The sequence below is a fragment of the Balaenoptera acutorostrata genome, chromosome 10, assembly GCF_949987535.1.
Source record: "Balaenoptera acutorostrata chromosome 10, mBalAcu1.1, whole genome shotgun sequence".
Taxonomy (NCBI): Eukaryota; Metazoa; Chordata; class Mammalia; order Artiodactyla; family Balaenopteridae; genus Balaenoptera; species Balaenoptera acutorostrata.
This window is the reverse complement of record NC_080073.1, coordinates 9,358,420-9,375,238: the sequence shown is the minus strand read 5'-3', so window position 1 is coordinate 9,375,238 and position 16,819 is coordinate 9,358,420. Positions and strand designations below refer to the sequence as shown.

The following is a 16,819-nucleotide window of genomic DNA, read 5'->3' as shown; positions in this document are numbered from 1 at the left end:
AGTACATCTTTTGCAACACGTAGATACTAAAATTATTCATTTAGTAGGTATATTTTTCAGGACCCTTGGTTACAAGTAAGAGAAATGCAATTCAAAGTATTTCAGCATAGCAGTGTTTACTGAGTCACATAATGACACAATATAGGGAAAACCTGCTTCAGGCAGAGCCGTATCCAGGAGCTTAAACAGGCTTATCAGTAATCTTTCTCTTCAATTCTCTACTCTGCTTTCCTTTGTATTGACTTCTTCCTCTGAGAAATGACTTTCTCTTTATAGCCATGAGCACCAGCATCCTTACATCCTGGAAACTGCAAGTCCAACAGAAACAAAGATTTTTATCCTACATAATCTCTGTAAAAGCCGTGAAGTTAAATGCTGTGCCGTTCGGTAATGACCCCATCCCTGACCCAGTCTCTGGGGCTAGGAGGTTGGAATGTATCAGTGGTTGACAAAGTGTGATGGCTAGAGAATCTCCAGCAACACCATGTGTGATTTTGTTAGAAATATATACTCTCAGGTCCCATCCTAGTCCCAGTGAATCAGAAAATCTGAGAGTGGGGTTCAGCATGCTGGGTTGTAAAAACCCCTCCAAGTGATTCTAATGTGTACTCAAGCTTGAGAACGACACAATATCCTAATTGGCCCAGCCTGGGTCTTGCTTGCCGCCCCTGGAGTTTCCGTGTAAATCCCATCTCACAGAAAGCACATAGAAAAAAAAAAAAAAAATGTGAGGAGCTGATACCAGGAAAAAAAGAAGAATAGATGCTGTGCTGGAAAAGATGAGATATCAGCCCAGTAATAAAGTTCCTCTTCGTTTCTAATGCCATTATTTCTCAGAAGACTGTTAATTATGAATTCCCCTCCAGAAAGCCAGTATTCTAATTAAGCAAGCACATGTTCATCTTCCTCTAGGATATAGTGTTTTAGTTTAAATTTCATCTCCAAATAGGTACATGGCTAATCTTGAAAGGTTTCCAGACCATATTACTTTCTTATCAAATGCTTCGTTAACTACAATTAAAACCCTCAATATTAGTTTGTTTTTTTTTATACTGCAGGTTCTTATTAGGCATCAATTTTATACACATCAGTGTATACATGTCAATCCCAATCACCCAATTCAGCACACCACCATCCCCACCTCACCACAGTTTTCCCCCCTTGGTGTCCATATGTCCATTCTCTACATCTGTGTCTCAACTTCTGCCCTGCAAACTGGCTCATCTGTACCATTTTTCTAGGTTCCACATACATGCATTAATATACGATATTTGTTTTTCTCTTTCTGACTTACTTCACTCTGTATGACAGTCTCTAGATCCATCCACGTCTCAACAAATGACTCAATTTCGTTCCTTTTTATGGCTGAGTAATATTCCATTGTATATATGTACCACATCTTCTTTATCCATTCGTCTGTCGATGGGCATTTAGGTTGCTTCCATGACCTGGCTATTGTAAATAGTGCTGCAATGAACATTCGGGTGCACGTGTCTTTTTGAATTACGGTTTTCTCTGGGTATATGCCCAGTAGTGGGATTGGTGGGTCATATGGTAATTCTATTTTTAGTTTTTTAAGGAACCTCCATATTGTTCTCCATAGTGGCTGTATCAATTTACCTTCCCACCAACAGTGCAAGAGGTTTCCCTTTTCTCCACACCCTCTCCAGCATTTGTTGTTTGTAGATTTTCTGATGATGCCCATTCTAACAGGAGTGAGGTAATACCTCATTGTAGTTTTGATTTGCATTTCTCTAATAATTAGTGATGTTGAGCATCTTTTCATGTGCTTCGTGGCCGTCTGTATGCCTTCTTTGGAGAAATGTCATTTACAGACAGTTCTGGGTGTACTCTGATGATTTTGCAAATATGTTCCTATAAAAGGGTTTCATCTTCAAGAAATTCATGGAAAAGACTCTGACAAGTACAGGTTTCTGGTAACTGACTGTACTGCTGAACTGAATGAATAAGCATTTTCAGAACTCTAATGGAAAACTGATGAACTCATAAAAGTGCTAACAAAAGATCAACATGAAAAAAAAATTAATTACATGGGACTGAGTGAACTGATGAGGATGAGTATAATTTTTGTGACTTTCTGTCTGAATTTAAAAAAAAAAAAAATCCCACAAGGACTCAGAGGCAAAGAATATGCAAGTCAATTTTCACTGCAAAGTAAAGGAGCTGTTACAGTGGAGGATTGCTGGACTGAATGTCAATATTATGACATAGTATGAGTGTGTTTCATGTTTGGTAATTGCAATCATTGTTCCTTTTGTTGTGGTCATCCATGTACAATGCTTGGTGTCAGTCTATTTATCTCTTGTAAAAATAAAATGCAGTGTGTGTGTGAAAAAAAAAAAACTTAACTAAATATGTTAATAAATAAAAGCAAGCCCTTGTGTGGACCAGTGGGGGGGAAAAAAAAAACCCTCAATAATGAAACTTATCACTCCTCTGTGATAAATAGGTTCATTTGCTTCAAAATTTCTCAATGAAAATGGCAGTGATGCCTACAGAATTTTAGAAAAGGTGGTTAGCACTGCAATGTCATCCAAAATAATTTAAAACCAATTTAAAAAAAAGCATCTAATAAGGGAAATGAATATAGCTTTTCACATTACTTAAGATTTTTAACTTAATTTGGGACATTTGCACTTATTACCCAGGAGACGGCAGTAGAGAGCACATCAGTAGTCTCTGACTTTATCTAATCCTAAGAATCCTCTGAGTACTTGTTGAAAATAAAGATCCAAAGGCTCCTTTTCAGGATATTCTTATTTGGGGGGTCTAGGGTGGGAACAGGGAATCTGTATTTCCGATAGCTACCACAGGGAGTTCTTACAATCCGGCGTGTTTGGCACACTCTGCAGTGCTGAAGACTGAAGATGCTTCAGTGGAACGGTGTGGGGGTGAATCTTGGTTGTAGCTCCTGCAGCTGGGGGTTAGTTGCTGTACCTTGTCAAGTCTCACATGTTGCTGTCATTACTGTTTATTGTTATTGTTCTTTTTCTTTCCTCTTAACTAACCTACCTGTTGCACCTTCTTATTTCTTGTTGCAGATAGAGGACATGCAGTGGGGTAAAGGACTCCGGGAGATCCCCCCGTCAGTGTGTACACTGCCATGCAAGCCTGGGCAAAGAAAGAAGACACAGAAGGGAACTCCTTGCTGCTGGACCTGTGAGCCTTGTGATGGCTACCAGTACCAGTTTGATGAGATGACATGCCAGCATTGCCCCTACGACCAGCGACCCAATGAAAACCGAACCGGCTGCCAGGAGATCCCCATCATCAAACTGGAGTGGCACTCCCCCTGGGCCGTCATCCCTGTCTTCCTCGCCATGTTGGGGATCATCGCCACTATATTTGTCATGGCCACTTTCATCCGCTACAATGACACTCCCATCGTCCGGGCATCTGGGCGGGAACTGAGCTATGTTCTGTTGACGGGCATCTTTCTTTGCTACATCATCACTTTCCTGATGATAGCCAAACCTGATGTGGCAGTGTGTTCTTTCCGGCGAGTTTTCTTGGGCTTGGGTATGTGCATCAGTTATGCAGCCCTTTTGACAAAAACCAATCGGATTTATCGCATATTCGAACAGGGCAAGAAATCGGTGACAGCTCCCAGACTCATAAGCCCAACGTCACAGCTGGCGATCACTTCTAGTTTAATATCAGTTCAGCTTCTAGGTGTCTTCATTTGGTTTGGTGTTGACCCACCCAACATCATCATAGACTATGATGAACATAAGACAATGAACCCTGAGCAGGCCCGGGGAGTTCTCAAATGTGACATTACGGATCTCCAGATTATCTGCTCCTTGGGATATAGCATTCTTCTCATGGTCACATGTACTGTGTATGCCATCAAGACTCGGGGCGTCCCAGAGAACTTTAATGAAGCCAAGCCCATTGGATTCACCATGTACACGACGTGTATAGTCTGGCTGGCCTTCATTCCCATTTTTTTTGGCACCGCTCAGTCGGCGGAAAAGGTAAGTGAAAATGCACACCGCACCATGCGTTTCAAAAATGTGTTCCTTTTTGAAAATATTGAAGCCAAATCGATTGTATAGAGCAAGAGGTTTTAAAAATGCAGAATGGTATTCCCAAGACTAGACAAATCCTGAATTAATAGGCATCAATGCTACAGAAGTGCAAAACCTGCCTTGAGCTGTGCTATTGGGTTGGCCAAAAAGTTCGTCCAGGTGTTTCTGTGACATCGTACCGAAAACCCGAATGAACTTTTTGGCCAATCCAATACATTCATTCCACTGGAAACCAACCAGAGGTGTAGCCTTTTCAAGTCAACTGATTAGAGAGTGATGCAACGTAGCAAGAGATTATCCAGTGTAACATAATCCAATCTGTCTAAATTAAACCTTCCTATCATTCATTACCCACTGCCTCTTCTTTCATATGTATTTCCTTGGGATAAGAGAGGAGGGCCACAGCCCATTATTTCCCAGGATAAGGATGGTCATCACCAGCTCTCTCTCTTCCTGGTGGCTGTGTAGGCGCTCACTGTGGATTGGATCATGTGTGTGAACTATACATCATATGTCTGTATCTACATGTATCTCTAAATGGGTGGATATAGGAGACCTTTGGTTGTCATTCCAGTCTATAGGCTCCCTACAGCTAGATGTACAGTAATTGCCTCAAATGAGGCAGAGCGATATCAGAGACTCAAGTCTCCAGCAGTGGGAGGGCCAGTATGTCACAGGGGAAGTGTCATCTGGCTGCAAAAGTTCAAAGTTTTCAAAATTAGTGGGCCCTAAAATGTTGACCCTAGATATGTTCAGTGTACATGACCTCCCCCTCCCCATATATAGAGTTTTATGTTTTTTATGAGTCTGTAAGCTAGGCAGTCCTAATACGTTGAATCTTAATGCAACTAATATATGTGTAGCTGTAGGTTTGACATGTGCGCGAATCAGGCAATGCTACCGTGTTGATTCTAAACGTGATCCATATACATCTGAGCTCTGTGCTCACCTGGATATGGTTTTGTATATATGCAAACTGGGCGATCCTAATAGGTTGATCTTAATAAGATGTGATGACCTTTACTCAGTGAAGGTAGCTCTGGCACGTCAGTACAGCTGAAGCCAGAACTGAGACTTAAGTCCTCACTGGCGCACTCTATAGAGAGAGCACAGTTACAGCTTGATTCGAAGTCAGCACATCAGGCGGCTAGCCTGGTACCACGGCACTTTGGAGAAGTCTCTTAAACATTCAAGGACTTAGCGCCCTAAGTGGGGAGAACAAGGATTGAAGTAGAAATGTCTACAAATTTACAAATCTCTGCTTCTGGGAATTATTAGGTGAATCTGGTTGTTTATAATCATAGAAAGGATTAATGGACTTTGGCTGGTTTTCCAACTGAAAAGATGTCTTTTACCTAAACGGTTTGATTCAGCAGCTATAAGATTGGACTGTGTTTAAAATAAAAAAGGCAAATATCTTATGAAAGCACATCGAATTCTAAAACCAAGGACAGTGAATGGTTCCAGATTACGGTTTTAGTCATAAAAGGAAGTTCTTAGAGGAAGTTCTTCTTGAACATATGCTCAGTGAGCAAAGTATGTGTCCGGAAGTATGTTTCAAATTCATAATGCATGTTTACTATCTGTGAAACCAACTTGAATTTCATTTCATTGCTTTATCCCTGGGCCAAGGGAGTAGTAAAATATGAGGTAGGGTAGTGAAGTGCAATGTATGGCAGCACGTTGATAATCATGGACATTTTTGTGGGGTCTGATGTGCATCATCAAAGCCTATCGAGATAATCATTATTCTGTTATTAAACACAATTTCCCATGCAACAGGAAAAAAATATTAGAGCTTTTCCTTGTAAATTTGTGCTTGAGGAATATAAAAGGCAAGGATCATTGCAGTTGTTCTATAGATGAGCCTTGTTGTAATGCATATTTGGCATTATAGGTCTCTACCATTTCATTTGTCATTTCTAGTCATGACTCTGAATCTTGTCAGTTAAGATCAGGGGTGTAATTTACTCATTTAAAAACCTGAGAAGGATACAAGTTTTCAGGAGCTGGATTCACTGATTCTGGTTGTTCTAGAAAACATTGCATTGGTAGAACCGGACTACAGGAAAAACTAAGCTGTCTTCAAGCAGTGTGCTTTGTATACCAGAATATAGAAGGCACATATTTCTCTTTGTATACTCTCAGTGAATTATGATGTTTTACAAAGTTGTTTGACACAATTAAAGGTACCAAATTGCCAACTGGGAAGAGTGAATTTTTCATGAAAATGCGCATGCCTTCATGCTAGGCATATGGCTAGAGTACATGAAACCATGGAATTTATTTTTTTTATTTGTTTTACTTTCTATTTTCCTTATCTTCTTTTTTATTTTTTTTTATTAGTCATCAATTTTATACACATCAGTGTATACTTATCAATCCCAATCGCCCAATTCATCACACCACCATCCCCACGCCACCGCGGCTTTCCCCCCTTGGTGTCCATACGTTTGTTCTCTATATCTGTGTCTCAACTTCTGCCCTGCAAACCAGTTCATCTGTACCATTTTTCTAGGTTCCACATACATGTGTTAATACACGATATTTGTTTTTCCTCTTTCTGACTTACTTCACTCTGTATGACAGCCTCTGGACCTATCCACGTCTAAACAAATGACCCAGTTTCGTTCCTTTTTATGGCTGAGTAATGTTCCATTGTATATATGTACCACATCTTCTTTATCCATTCGTCTGTCAAAGGGCATTTAGGTTGCTTCCATGACCTGGCTATTGTAAATAGTGCTGCAATGAACATTGGGGTGCATGTGTCTTTTTGAATTATGGTTTTCTCTGGGTATATGACCAGTAGTAGGATTGCTGGATCATATGGTAATTCTATTTTTAGTTTTTTAAGGAACCTCCATACTGTTCTCCATAGTGGCTGTATCAATTTACATTCGCACCAACAGTGCAAGAGTTTCCCCTTTTCTCCACACCCTCTCCAGCATTTGTTGTTTGTAGTTTTCTGATGATGCCCATTCTAACTGGTGTGAGGTGATACCTCATTGTAGTTTTGATTTGCATTTCTCTAATAATTAGTGATGTTGAGCAGCTTTTCATGTGTTTCTTGGCCATCTGTATGTCTTCTTTGGAGAAATGTCTAATTAGGTCTCCTGCCCATTGTTGGATTGGGTTGTTTGTTTCTTTAATATTGAGGTGAATGAGCTCTTTATATATTTTGGAGATTAACCCTTTGTCCATTGATTCTTTTGCAAATATTTTCTCCCATTCTGAGGGTTGTCCTTTCGTCTTGTTTATGGTTTCCTTTGCTCTGCAAAAGCTTTGAAGTTTCATTAGGTCCCATTTGTTTATTTTTGTTTTTATTTCCATTACTCTAGGAGGTGGATCAAAAAAGATCTTGCTGTGATTTATGTCAAAGAGTGTTCTTCCTATGTTTTCCTCTAAGAGTTTTATAGTGTCTGATCTTACATTTAGGTCTAGATTCCATTTTGAGTTTATTTTTGTGTATGGTGTTAGGGAGTGTTCTAATTTCATTCTTTTACATGTAGCTGTCCAGTTTTCCCAGCACCACTTTTTGAAGAGGCTGTCTTTTCTCCATTGTGTATCCTTGCCTCCTTCATCATAGATTAGTTGACCATAGGTGCGTGGGTTTATCTCTGGGCTTTGTATCTTGTTCCATTGTTCTATGTTTCTGTTTTTGTGCCAGTACCATATTGTCTTGATGACTGTAGCTTTGTAGTATAGTCTGAAGTCAGGGAGTCTGATTCCTCTAGCTCCGTTTTTTTCCCTCAAGACTGCTTTGGCTATTCGGGGTCTTTTGTGTCTCCATACAAATTTTAAGATTTTTTTGTTCTAGTTCTGTAAAAAATGCCATTGGTAATTTGATAGGGATTACATTGAATCTGTAGATTGCTTTGGGTAGTATAGTCATTTTCACAATATTGATTCTTCCAATCCAAGAACATGGTATATCTCTCTATCTGTTGGTATCATCTTTAATTTCTTTCATCAGTGTCTTCTAGTTTTCTGCATACAGGTCTTTTGTCTCCCTAGGTAGGTTTATTCCTAGGTATTTTATTCTTTTTGTTGCGGTGGTAAATGGGAGTGTTTCCTTAATTTCTCTTTCAGATTTTTCATCAATAGTGTATAGGAATTCAAGAGATTTCTGTGCATTAATTTTGTATCCTGCAACTTTACCAAATTCATTGATTTAGCTCTAGTAGTTTTCTGGTGGCATCTTTAGGATTCTCTATGTATAGTATCATGTCATCTGCAAACAGTGACAGTTTTACTTCTTCTTTTCCAATTTGTATTCCTTTTATTTCTTTTTCTTCTCTGATTGCCGTGGCTAGGACTTCCAAAACTATGTTGAATAATAGTGGTGAGAGTGGACATCCTTGTCTTATTCCTGATCTTAGAGGAAATGCTTACAGTTTTTCACCATTGAGAATGATGTTTGTTGGCTGTGGGTTTGTTGTATATGGCCTTTATTATGTTGAGGTAGGTTCCCTCTATGCCCACTTTCTGGAGAGTTTTTATCATAAATGGGTGTTGAATTTTGTCAAAAGCTTTTTCTGCATCTACTGAGATGATCATATGGTTTTTATTCTTCAATTTGTTAATATGGTGTATCACATGGATTGATTTGCATATATTGAAGAATCCTTGCATCCCTGGGATAAATCCCACTTGATCGTGGTGTATGATCCTTTTAATGTGCTACTGGATTCTGTTTGCTAGTATTTTGTTGAGGATTTTTGCATCTATATTCATGAGTGCAATTGGTCTGTAATTTTCTTTTTTTGTAGTATCTTTGTCTGGTTTTGGTATCAGGGTGATGGTGGCCTCATAGAATGAGTTTGGGAGTGTTCCTTCCTCTGCAAATTTTTGGAAGAGTTTCAGAAGGATGGGTTTTAGCTCTTCTCTAAATGTTTGGTAGAATTCATCTGTGAAGCCATCTGGTCCTGGACTTTTGTTTGTTGGAAGATGTTTAATCACAGTTTCAATTTCAGTACTTGTGATTGGTCTGTTCATATTTTCTATTTCTTCCTGGTTCAGTCTTGGGAGGTTATACCTTTCTAAGAATTTGTCCATTTCTTCCAGGTTGTCCATTTTATTGGCATAGAGTTGCTTGTAGTAGTCTCTTAGGATGCTTTGTATTTCTGCGGTGTCTGTTGTAACTTCTCCTTTTTCATTTCTAATTTTATTGATTTGAGTCCTCTCCCTCTTTTTCTTGATGAGTCTGGATAATGGTTTATCAATTTTGTTTATCTTCTCAAAGAACCAGCTTTTAGTTTTATTGATCTTTGCTATTGTTTTCTTTGTTTCTATTTCATTTATTTCTGCTCTGATCTTTACGATTTCTTTCCTTCTACTAACTTTGGGTTTTGTTTGTTCTTCTTTCTCTAGTTCCTTTAGGTGTAACGTTAGATTGTTCATTTGAGATTTTTCTTGTTTCTCGAGGTAGGCTTGTATAGCTATAAACTTCCCTCTTAGAACTGCTTTTGCTGCATCCCATAGGTTTTGGATCGTCATATTTTTGTTGTCATTTGTCTCTAGGTATTTTTTGATTTCCTATTTGATTTCTTCAGTGATCTCTTGGTTATTTAGTAGCATATTGTTTAGCCTCCATGTGTTTGTGTTTTTTACGTTTTTTTCCCTGTAATTCATTTCTAATGTCATAGCGTTGTGGTCAGAAAAGATGCTTGATATGATTTCAATTTTCTTAAATTTACTGAGGCTTGATTTGTGACCCAAGATGTGATCTGTCCTGGAGAATGTTCCGTGCACACTTGAGAAGAAAGTGTAATCTGCTGTTTTTGGATGGAATGTCCTATAAATATCAATTAAATCTATCTGGTCTATTGTGTCATTTAAAGCTTCTGTTTCCTTATTTATTTTCATTTTGGATGATCTGTCCATTGGTGTAAGTGAGGTGTTAAAGTCCCCCACTATTATTGTGTTACTGTCGATTTCCTCTTTTGCAGCTCTTAGCAGTTGCCTTATGTATTGAGGTGCTCCTATGTTGGGTGCATATATATTTATAATTGTTATATCTTCTTCTTGGATTGATCGCTTGATCATTATGTAGTGTCCTTCCTTGTCTCTTGTAACATTCTTTACTTTAAAGTCTATTTTATCTGATATGAGTATAGCTACTCCAGCTTTCTTCTTATTTCCATTTGCATGGAATATCTTTTTCCATCCCCTCACTTTCAGTCTGTATGTGTCCCTAGGTCTAAAGTGGGTCTCTTGTAGACAGCATATATATGGGTCTTGTTTCTGTATCCATTCAGCGAGCCTCTGTCTTTTGGTTGGAGCATTTAATCCATTCACGTTTAAGGTAATTATCGATATGTATGTTCCTATGGCCATTTTCTTAATTGTTTTGGGTTTGCTTTTGTAGGTCCTTTTCTTCTCTTGTGTTTCCCACTTAGAGAAGTTCCTTTAGCATTTGTTGTAGAGCTGGTTTGGTGGTGCTGAATTCTCTTAGCTTTTGCTTGTCTGTAAAGCTTTTGATTTCTCCCTCGAATCTGAATGAGATCCTTGCTGGGTAGAGTAATCTTGGTTGTAGGTTCTTCCCTTTCATCACTTTAAGTATATCATGCCACTCCCTTCTGGCTTGTAGAGTTTCTGCTGAGAAGTCAGCTGTTAACCTTATGGGAGTTCCCTTGTATGTTGTCATTTTTCCCTTACTGCTTTCAAGAATTTTTCTTTGTCTTTAATTTTTGCCAATTTGATTACTATGTGTCTCGGCATGTTTCTCCTTGGGTTTATCCTGTATAGAACTCCCTGTGCTTCCTGGACTTGGGTGGTTATTACCTTTCCCATGTTAGGGAAGTTTTCAACTATAATCTCTTCAAATATTTTCTCGGGTCCTTTCTCTCTCTCTTCTCCTTCTGGGACCCCTATAATGCGAATGTTGTTGTGTTTAATGTTGTCGCAGAGGTCTCTTAGGCTGTCTTCATTTCTTTTCAGTCTTTTTTCTTTATTCTGTTCCGCAGCAGTGAATTCCACCATTCTGTCTTCCAGGTCACTTATCCATTCTTCTGCCTCAGTTATTCTGCTATTGATTGCTTCTAGTGTAGTTTTCATTTCAGTTATTGTATTGTTCATCTCTGTTTGTTCTTTAATTCTTCTAGGTCTTTGTTAAACATTTCTTGCATCTTCTCGATCTTTGCCTCCATTGTTTTTCCGAGGTCCTGGATCATCTTCACTCTCATTATTCTGAATTCTTTTTCTGGAAGGTTGCCTCTCTCCACTTCATTTAGTTGTTTTTCTGGGGTTTTATCTTGTTCCTTCATCTGGTACATAGCCCTCTGCCTTTTCATCTTGTCTATCTTTCTGTGAATGTGGTTTTTGTTCCACAGGCTGCAGGATTGTAGTTCTTCTTCTGCTGTCTGCCCTCTGGTGGATGAGGCTATCTAAGAGGCTTGTGTAAGTTTCCTGATGGGAGGCACTGGTGAAACCATGGAATTTAAATTGTGGAAGGCAGCAAATTGCAAAATGCAAAAAGATATCACAGCAAAAGGCAGTATTGCCAACCTAATACATACAAAATCATCACCCTTCCATTTTTGTTTAGATTTAAGAGTTGAAGTGTTTCAGCTGGAAGAATTCCATTGTTACAAGACACACAAAAAAAGAAAAATTAAGCGGTGAGTTCAGTAATATCTATTTACTGTTTCAGGATATTGAATTTGTTTTGATTATATGAGTATTTCTTTGTGAAATTTCTCATCAGTTGAGTTCATTAACACAGCATAAGGTATGAGAAATGTTCCCTATTGTCTTGCAAAACATCAACCCTCATGAAGTTTACTTTTGCTTTTGTTATGGAGGATGCAAGAGGATATTACTATTATCTTGTTTTATCATTGCTAACCCTGTGACTCCTGGAATGAGGATCTTGGATGTGGCCAGGGTTGGAAGAGGGAAACTCTAGGCATAAAATAATGACTCCTTATCTTAGGAATTATATTTATGTGACTGAAATGATTCAAGGAGACACCGCAAATGGTAGAATGACAGCACGGCAATTGCTTGCTTGTCTGGTGAAGTGCTATAATATCCTATTGCTATATACTGGCACAATCTGTTGGACGACTGGATTGTTTTCATGGAAAACAAAGGCTTGACTCGTGGGTGTATCTTTACAAAGAGTTTTTCATGCAGCCAGGTAGGGAGGATACAGGTTATGCTGCTCAAATCTGGGAATCCCTATAGATGCTATGTTTATTCAATTGTGTTTAGCCTGTTGTTGTCTGGAGGACTTTCTGGGTAAGCCAATATATCATTTCTTACACATGGACAGGGAGACAAGCTTTGTACCGTTTCTACAAAGGCAAAGTAGACCTTTGTATAAAAGGGAAAGGATCAGAGGGTCTCAAAGATCTTTCCCTCTGTGCACGTGTGTTTGCTTGGATGGGGCGGGGGACGGGTTGGTGAGAAGAGGAGGAAGAAAAGAATTGAGGCATTTTCTGGTCAGCATTTCTGAAAAATGCTGGAAAAAGAGTCTTGAAGTCTTGAAGGAAAAAAAAGTCTTGAAGGAAAAGAGTTATGTTTTCTGTAATATGACTCACAAACCTCTCTTGTGCACATATCAGAACCAGGGTGGATTTCAATACTTAAGTAACAGGATTCTTTGGTTTTCACTGAAGCGTATTCCACTAAATGACAGAATTAGGGCCATTGTTGGCAATCTCTGCACCAGCTCAGCGTTTTTTTTTGTTTGTTTGTTTGTTTTTAAAGGTTTTTATTTATTTATTTATTTAATCTATGGCCTTGTTGGGTCTTCGTCTCTGTGCGAGGGCCTTCTCCAGTTGCGGCAAGTGGGGGCCAATCTTCATCGCGGTGCGCGGGCCTCTCATTATCGCGGCCTCTCTTGTTGCGGAGCACAGACTCCAGATGCGCAGGCTCAGTAATTGTGGCTCACGGGCCTAGTTGCTCCGCGGCATGTGGGATCTTCCCAGGCCAGGGCTCGAACCCGTGTCCCCTGCATTGGCAGGCAGATTCTCAACCACTGCGCCACCAGGGAAGCCCCAGCTCAGCGTTTTTAACTCAGTGGTTCAAAATTGTGTCTGTGGTAATCCCCGGAGAAATTTGTTTTAAAAAATATCACATGTCCACCCACCCCAGCTGGCTCAGTAGGGCTAGGATGGGCATAAAGCTGTAGATTTTTTAAACAAGCATGCTGGCAAAACACCAGTGGAAACCAAGGGTGCTTCTCAAAACTGCCTAAATATTTTCTTTCTAATCCACAAAAGACATTCTCTCAATATTGCCTGATTTCTAATTTAAGAGACTTTGGGGATAAATTAATTCTGATCCCAAACAACTGGAAGATCCACAAGAAACCAAGAGATCAGAAGGATACTATCCATGGTCAAAGACAAAGTCTAGAGTCAAAAGGTCTGAATAAAGTGTCAACTTCATAGTTTGGACCAGAGACCTGAAAAGCCAGAACCAAGGCACTGGCGCTGGAACCAGAGGTAGCAAGAGGGCAGGTGGGCAGGAGTGTTTCCCCGGAGTATTTCTTGAAGAGCTGGGACTATATGCCAAGATCTTTTGATCTTCCAGTTATAGCAGTAGCTCCCCAGAATCTAAACACAAAGCAAAACCAGCCTAGCACTAATATTAAGGATCAGAAATATTTGGCGGGGAGGGAAACATTCCCTAATCCATGCCTGAGGCAGACATCACTAATGACCAATGGCAAGCTTCCCCTGAACCCCGGTGTGGTCTTGAAATCTTTATCATCATAGTCTTTCTCGGCAACCGCTACCAGTAAATCAGAACTGAAAGGAATTTGAAATCCTCGTGCCATTTCTGATATAGTGTTGGGTTTCAATGAATGACCCTCGGTATCTCTTCCCATGCAGCTGTTTGTTGTCACTGTACTGAAGTCCTTGAACAGCTTTTGTTAAGATTAATCTGCTTAAAGGTAAAGAATAGTCAGAGAAATGGGGTGTGTTTGAATTAGGCTTTATTTTGTCTCTGATCACACATCTTTTTTTTTTTTTTTTTAATTGTCCAAAGATGTACAGGAAGGAAAAGACCTAGTTCTCTTTGGAAGTAATATATTGGTTAATGCTTCTGCACTATTTGATTTGATTAAAATTTTCTCCTGGTCTTTCAGCAATTGAATTAACAATTGTGCAACACCTACTGTGTCCCTAGGGCTCTGGGAAGGGCTGTGATGTAGATGTAAAGAAGGCACCATCCTTGTCAGACAGGAACTGAAAACTAGTGGTCCACACAGGCCTTCAAAGAAATATCACCTGGTGTGAGATAAGCTACACTCGTCACACAAAGAATGCAGGATGGACACACAGAGAAAGGGACCGCCACTTAAGCTTCATGGAAAATGCAACAAGCGACCGGAAGTGAACAGGCAGAGGAAGTGCTAAGACAATCCATTAAGAAATTCTATCACATGTGAAAAAGTAGGGGGATGCTGTTTTCAACATACAGTACGTGGACTGAGGAGACCACATTGTGCTTAGGTGATTCTGACTCTTGCAAACCTGAGAGGTTTTTACGAAAAACTCATTCTATTGGCAAATTTTGAAACTACGTGAACCCCACGTTTCATTCCCAAATCAAACTTTTGGCAAGAATCGCCTCTTTCCTAAGGGGTGGGCCGAGTTAATTTTAAATACTAGAGCGTGTAAGCTGAAACACCCGCTGTTCTTTCCTAGGATGAATCATCCCCTTATGCATATGTTGAATTATGCGTGGTCTTCCCTGTGGTGCAGTCCTGCCCCCTCTCCGGTTTTGGGGGCCTGGACTCAGAGATAACAGAGCTAACGATGCAGCGGAAGAGTAGCTGTGTTTGGACTTTCTCTTTGAAGCTATGGAGATCCAACAAGTTTCCAAGTGTGGGAGGAATGGGAGCATAGGATATCTTGGAAAGTGAATCCCAGGGATAGTACTTGAGGATGGAGGACGAGCCAAGGTGAAGCAACTAGAGAACTAGTTAAGTAGCTGTTGTCGTCGATGGATCAAAGGATGGCATTGTGTCGAAGAAAGCCTGAAGGACTAGTAAAGATAAAGCAGGTCTGAAAGCTGTTTTGAACGTTTTGAACATTAAAAGAATACGCGAACAGGCTATGTCTTATCTTCCTTTTTGTGTGACTCTGCTTTATTGCTGAAATCAGAGATACGGATTTTCTTTTCTATTTTGTGGGTTTTGCAAGTAACGTTGCCCACTATTTAATCTTTTTTCAAACGGCAACTAAGTTAGGAAAGAAAGGACTCCTGTTATCCCATCCTCTAGAGACAGTCATCGTCAACGGTCTGATGGCTCTACCTCTAGACGTATAAGTACACACACAAACACAAACATTTTTAAAAATAAAAATTCTTCTTTTCCCTTCTGGAATGCTTACTAAGACCTTCACCTTGCATCTAAACACAGTGGAGAGAAACGTCCCAGGGCATAGGCGACGCTGAGGCCATTTGTTCACCCACGCTGTGATGGGCATGCATACTGGTGGTTGAGGCATTACTTCTGCTATTTAATTTTGTCTGTTCAAATTTTTATCAAAATCTTGTGAAACCATCTCTTTTCTGCTTCCTGCTGTGACCTTGGTGATAGCTGAGCTTCTCTCCAAACAGCCCTCTGAAGCCAGCTGTTTGCACATCTGGCATTAGCCAATGGCTTGGAATAGTACAGTCCTCTTTGCTCCCTTCATGATGCATCAGCTAATTTCAAGTGCTGTCACCTAGGATAATTGGAGCCTTCACCATCTCAGTCCTTTCCTTTAGCCAGAAAAGGTAGTTCAACGGGTAAAACCCAAGAGCCTGTGTAAAACTGAATTGAGCTAGAACTAATAAGGAAATAACTTACTACATTAAAACCATTCAAGGCCCCAACCATTCAAGGTTTGAACAGAGAGGTACTCAAGAAAAATATTTCTGCTAAAAAGAAGACTTAACAAGAGTGTTGAATCTGCCCCCCATAGTGTGCTCTCTGGAGCCCAGTTTTCCCATTAGATGTCTTTCATTTTGAGACGTCAGCCACCAAAAGACCTAGTCACCAGGACCCAGACCTCACCTTTATAACTAGTATGAGGATAATGAGACAAATCTCTGTTCTTCGGCATTTCTAAGACCATCAGAGACCACCCATCATTTTCACAAACAACTCTTCTCAAAGCGCAGGAAATCGTAATGAAACACAGTTTACTGATGAGCAGTCAGAGGATTGCCAAATCCAGCCTTGGGGGCTGGAGATCCCTGTACCGTAGTTCATAATACGTACTGGTCTCACGAGCATTTCTTTCAGGTCCCAGTTGCCCTCTGGTCCTAGAAGGCCATTCCTCCCTACCCCTTCATCTTATGGTGCTCTGAATCTAATCACCTTTTGGAATTTGCACATTTTGGGTGTGTCATTTAACCTTTTTGGTCCTAGGGTTTTTCATCTGCACAATGGGTATAATTATTCCTTCTTCTATGTTTGTTTAAGAGCAAATGAGTTCTCTAACTTGTTTAGCACAACATTTAAAAGACTGATGATACCAGGTACTGGTGAGGATGTGGGACAGTGGGTACTCTCATACTCTGCTGGTGGAAGTGTCAAAGATAGTATAGTCACTTTGGAAAACAGTTTCGCAGGTTCTTAAAATGAAAAGCGTGCACCTACCGTACTACTCTAGCCATTCGTCCTCTGTCTTTACCCGTGAGATATGAAAGAATATGTCCATACACAGACTTGCACGTCAGTTTTTTTGTAGATTTATTTATTATTTTTGTAAAAATATTTATTTTATTATTATTTTTTTATTAATTTATTTTTATTT

The 16,819-nt window shown here is 39.7% G+C and overlaps 1 protein-coding gene across 1 annotated transcript in view; it reads left to right on the top strand.

Moving 5' to 3' along the window:
• GRM7 (glutamate metabotropic receptor 7) overlaps positions 1-16,819 on the top strand; it is an 818,732-nt gene that overhangs the window by 686,412 nt on the left and 115,501 nt on the right. Inside the window, exon 8 of the mRNA XM_057555658.1 lies at positions 3,063-3,998. Coding sequence (XP_057411641.1) covers positions 3,063-3,998 — 936 coding nt within the window. The remainder of the gene's footprint in view (positions 1-3,062; positions 3,999-16,819) is intronic.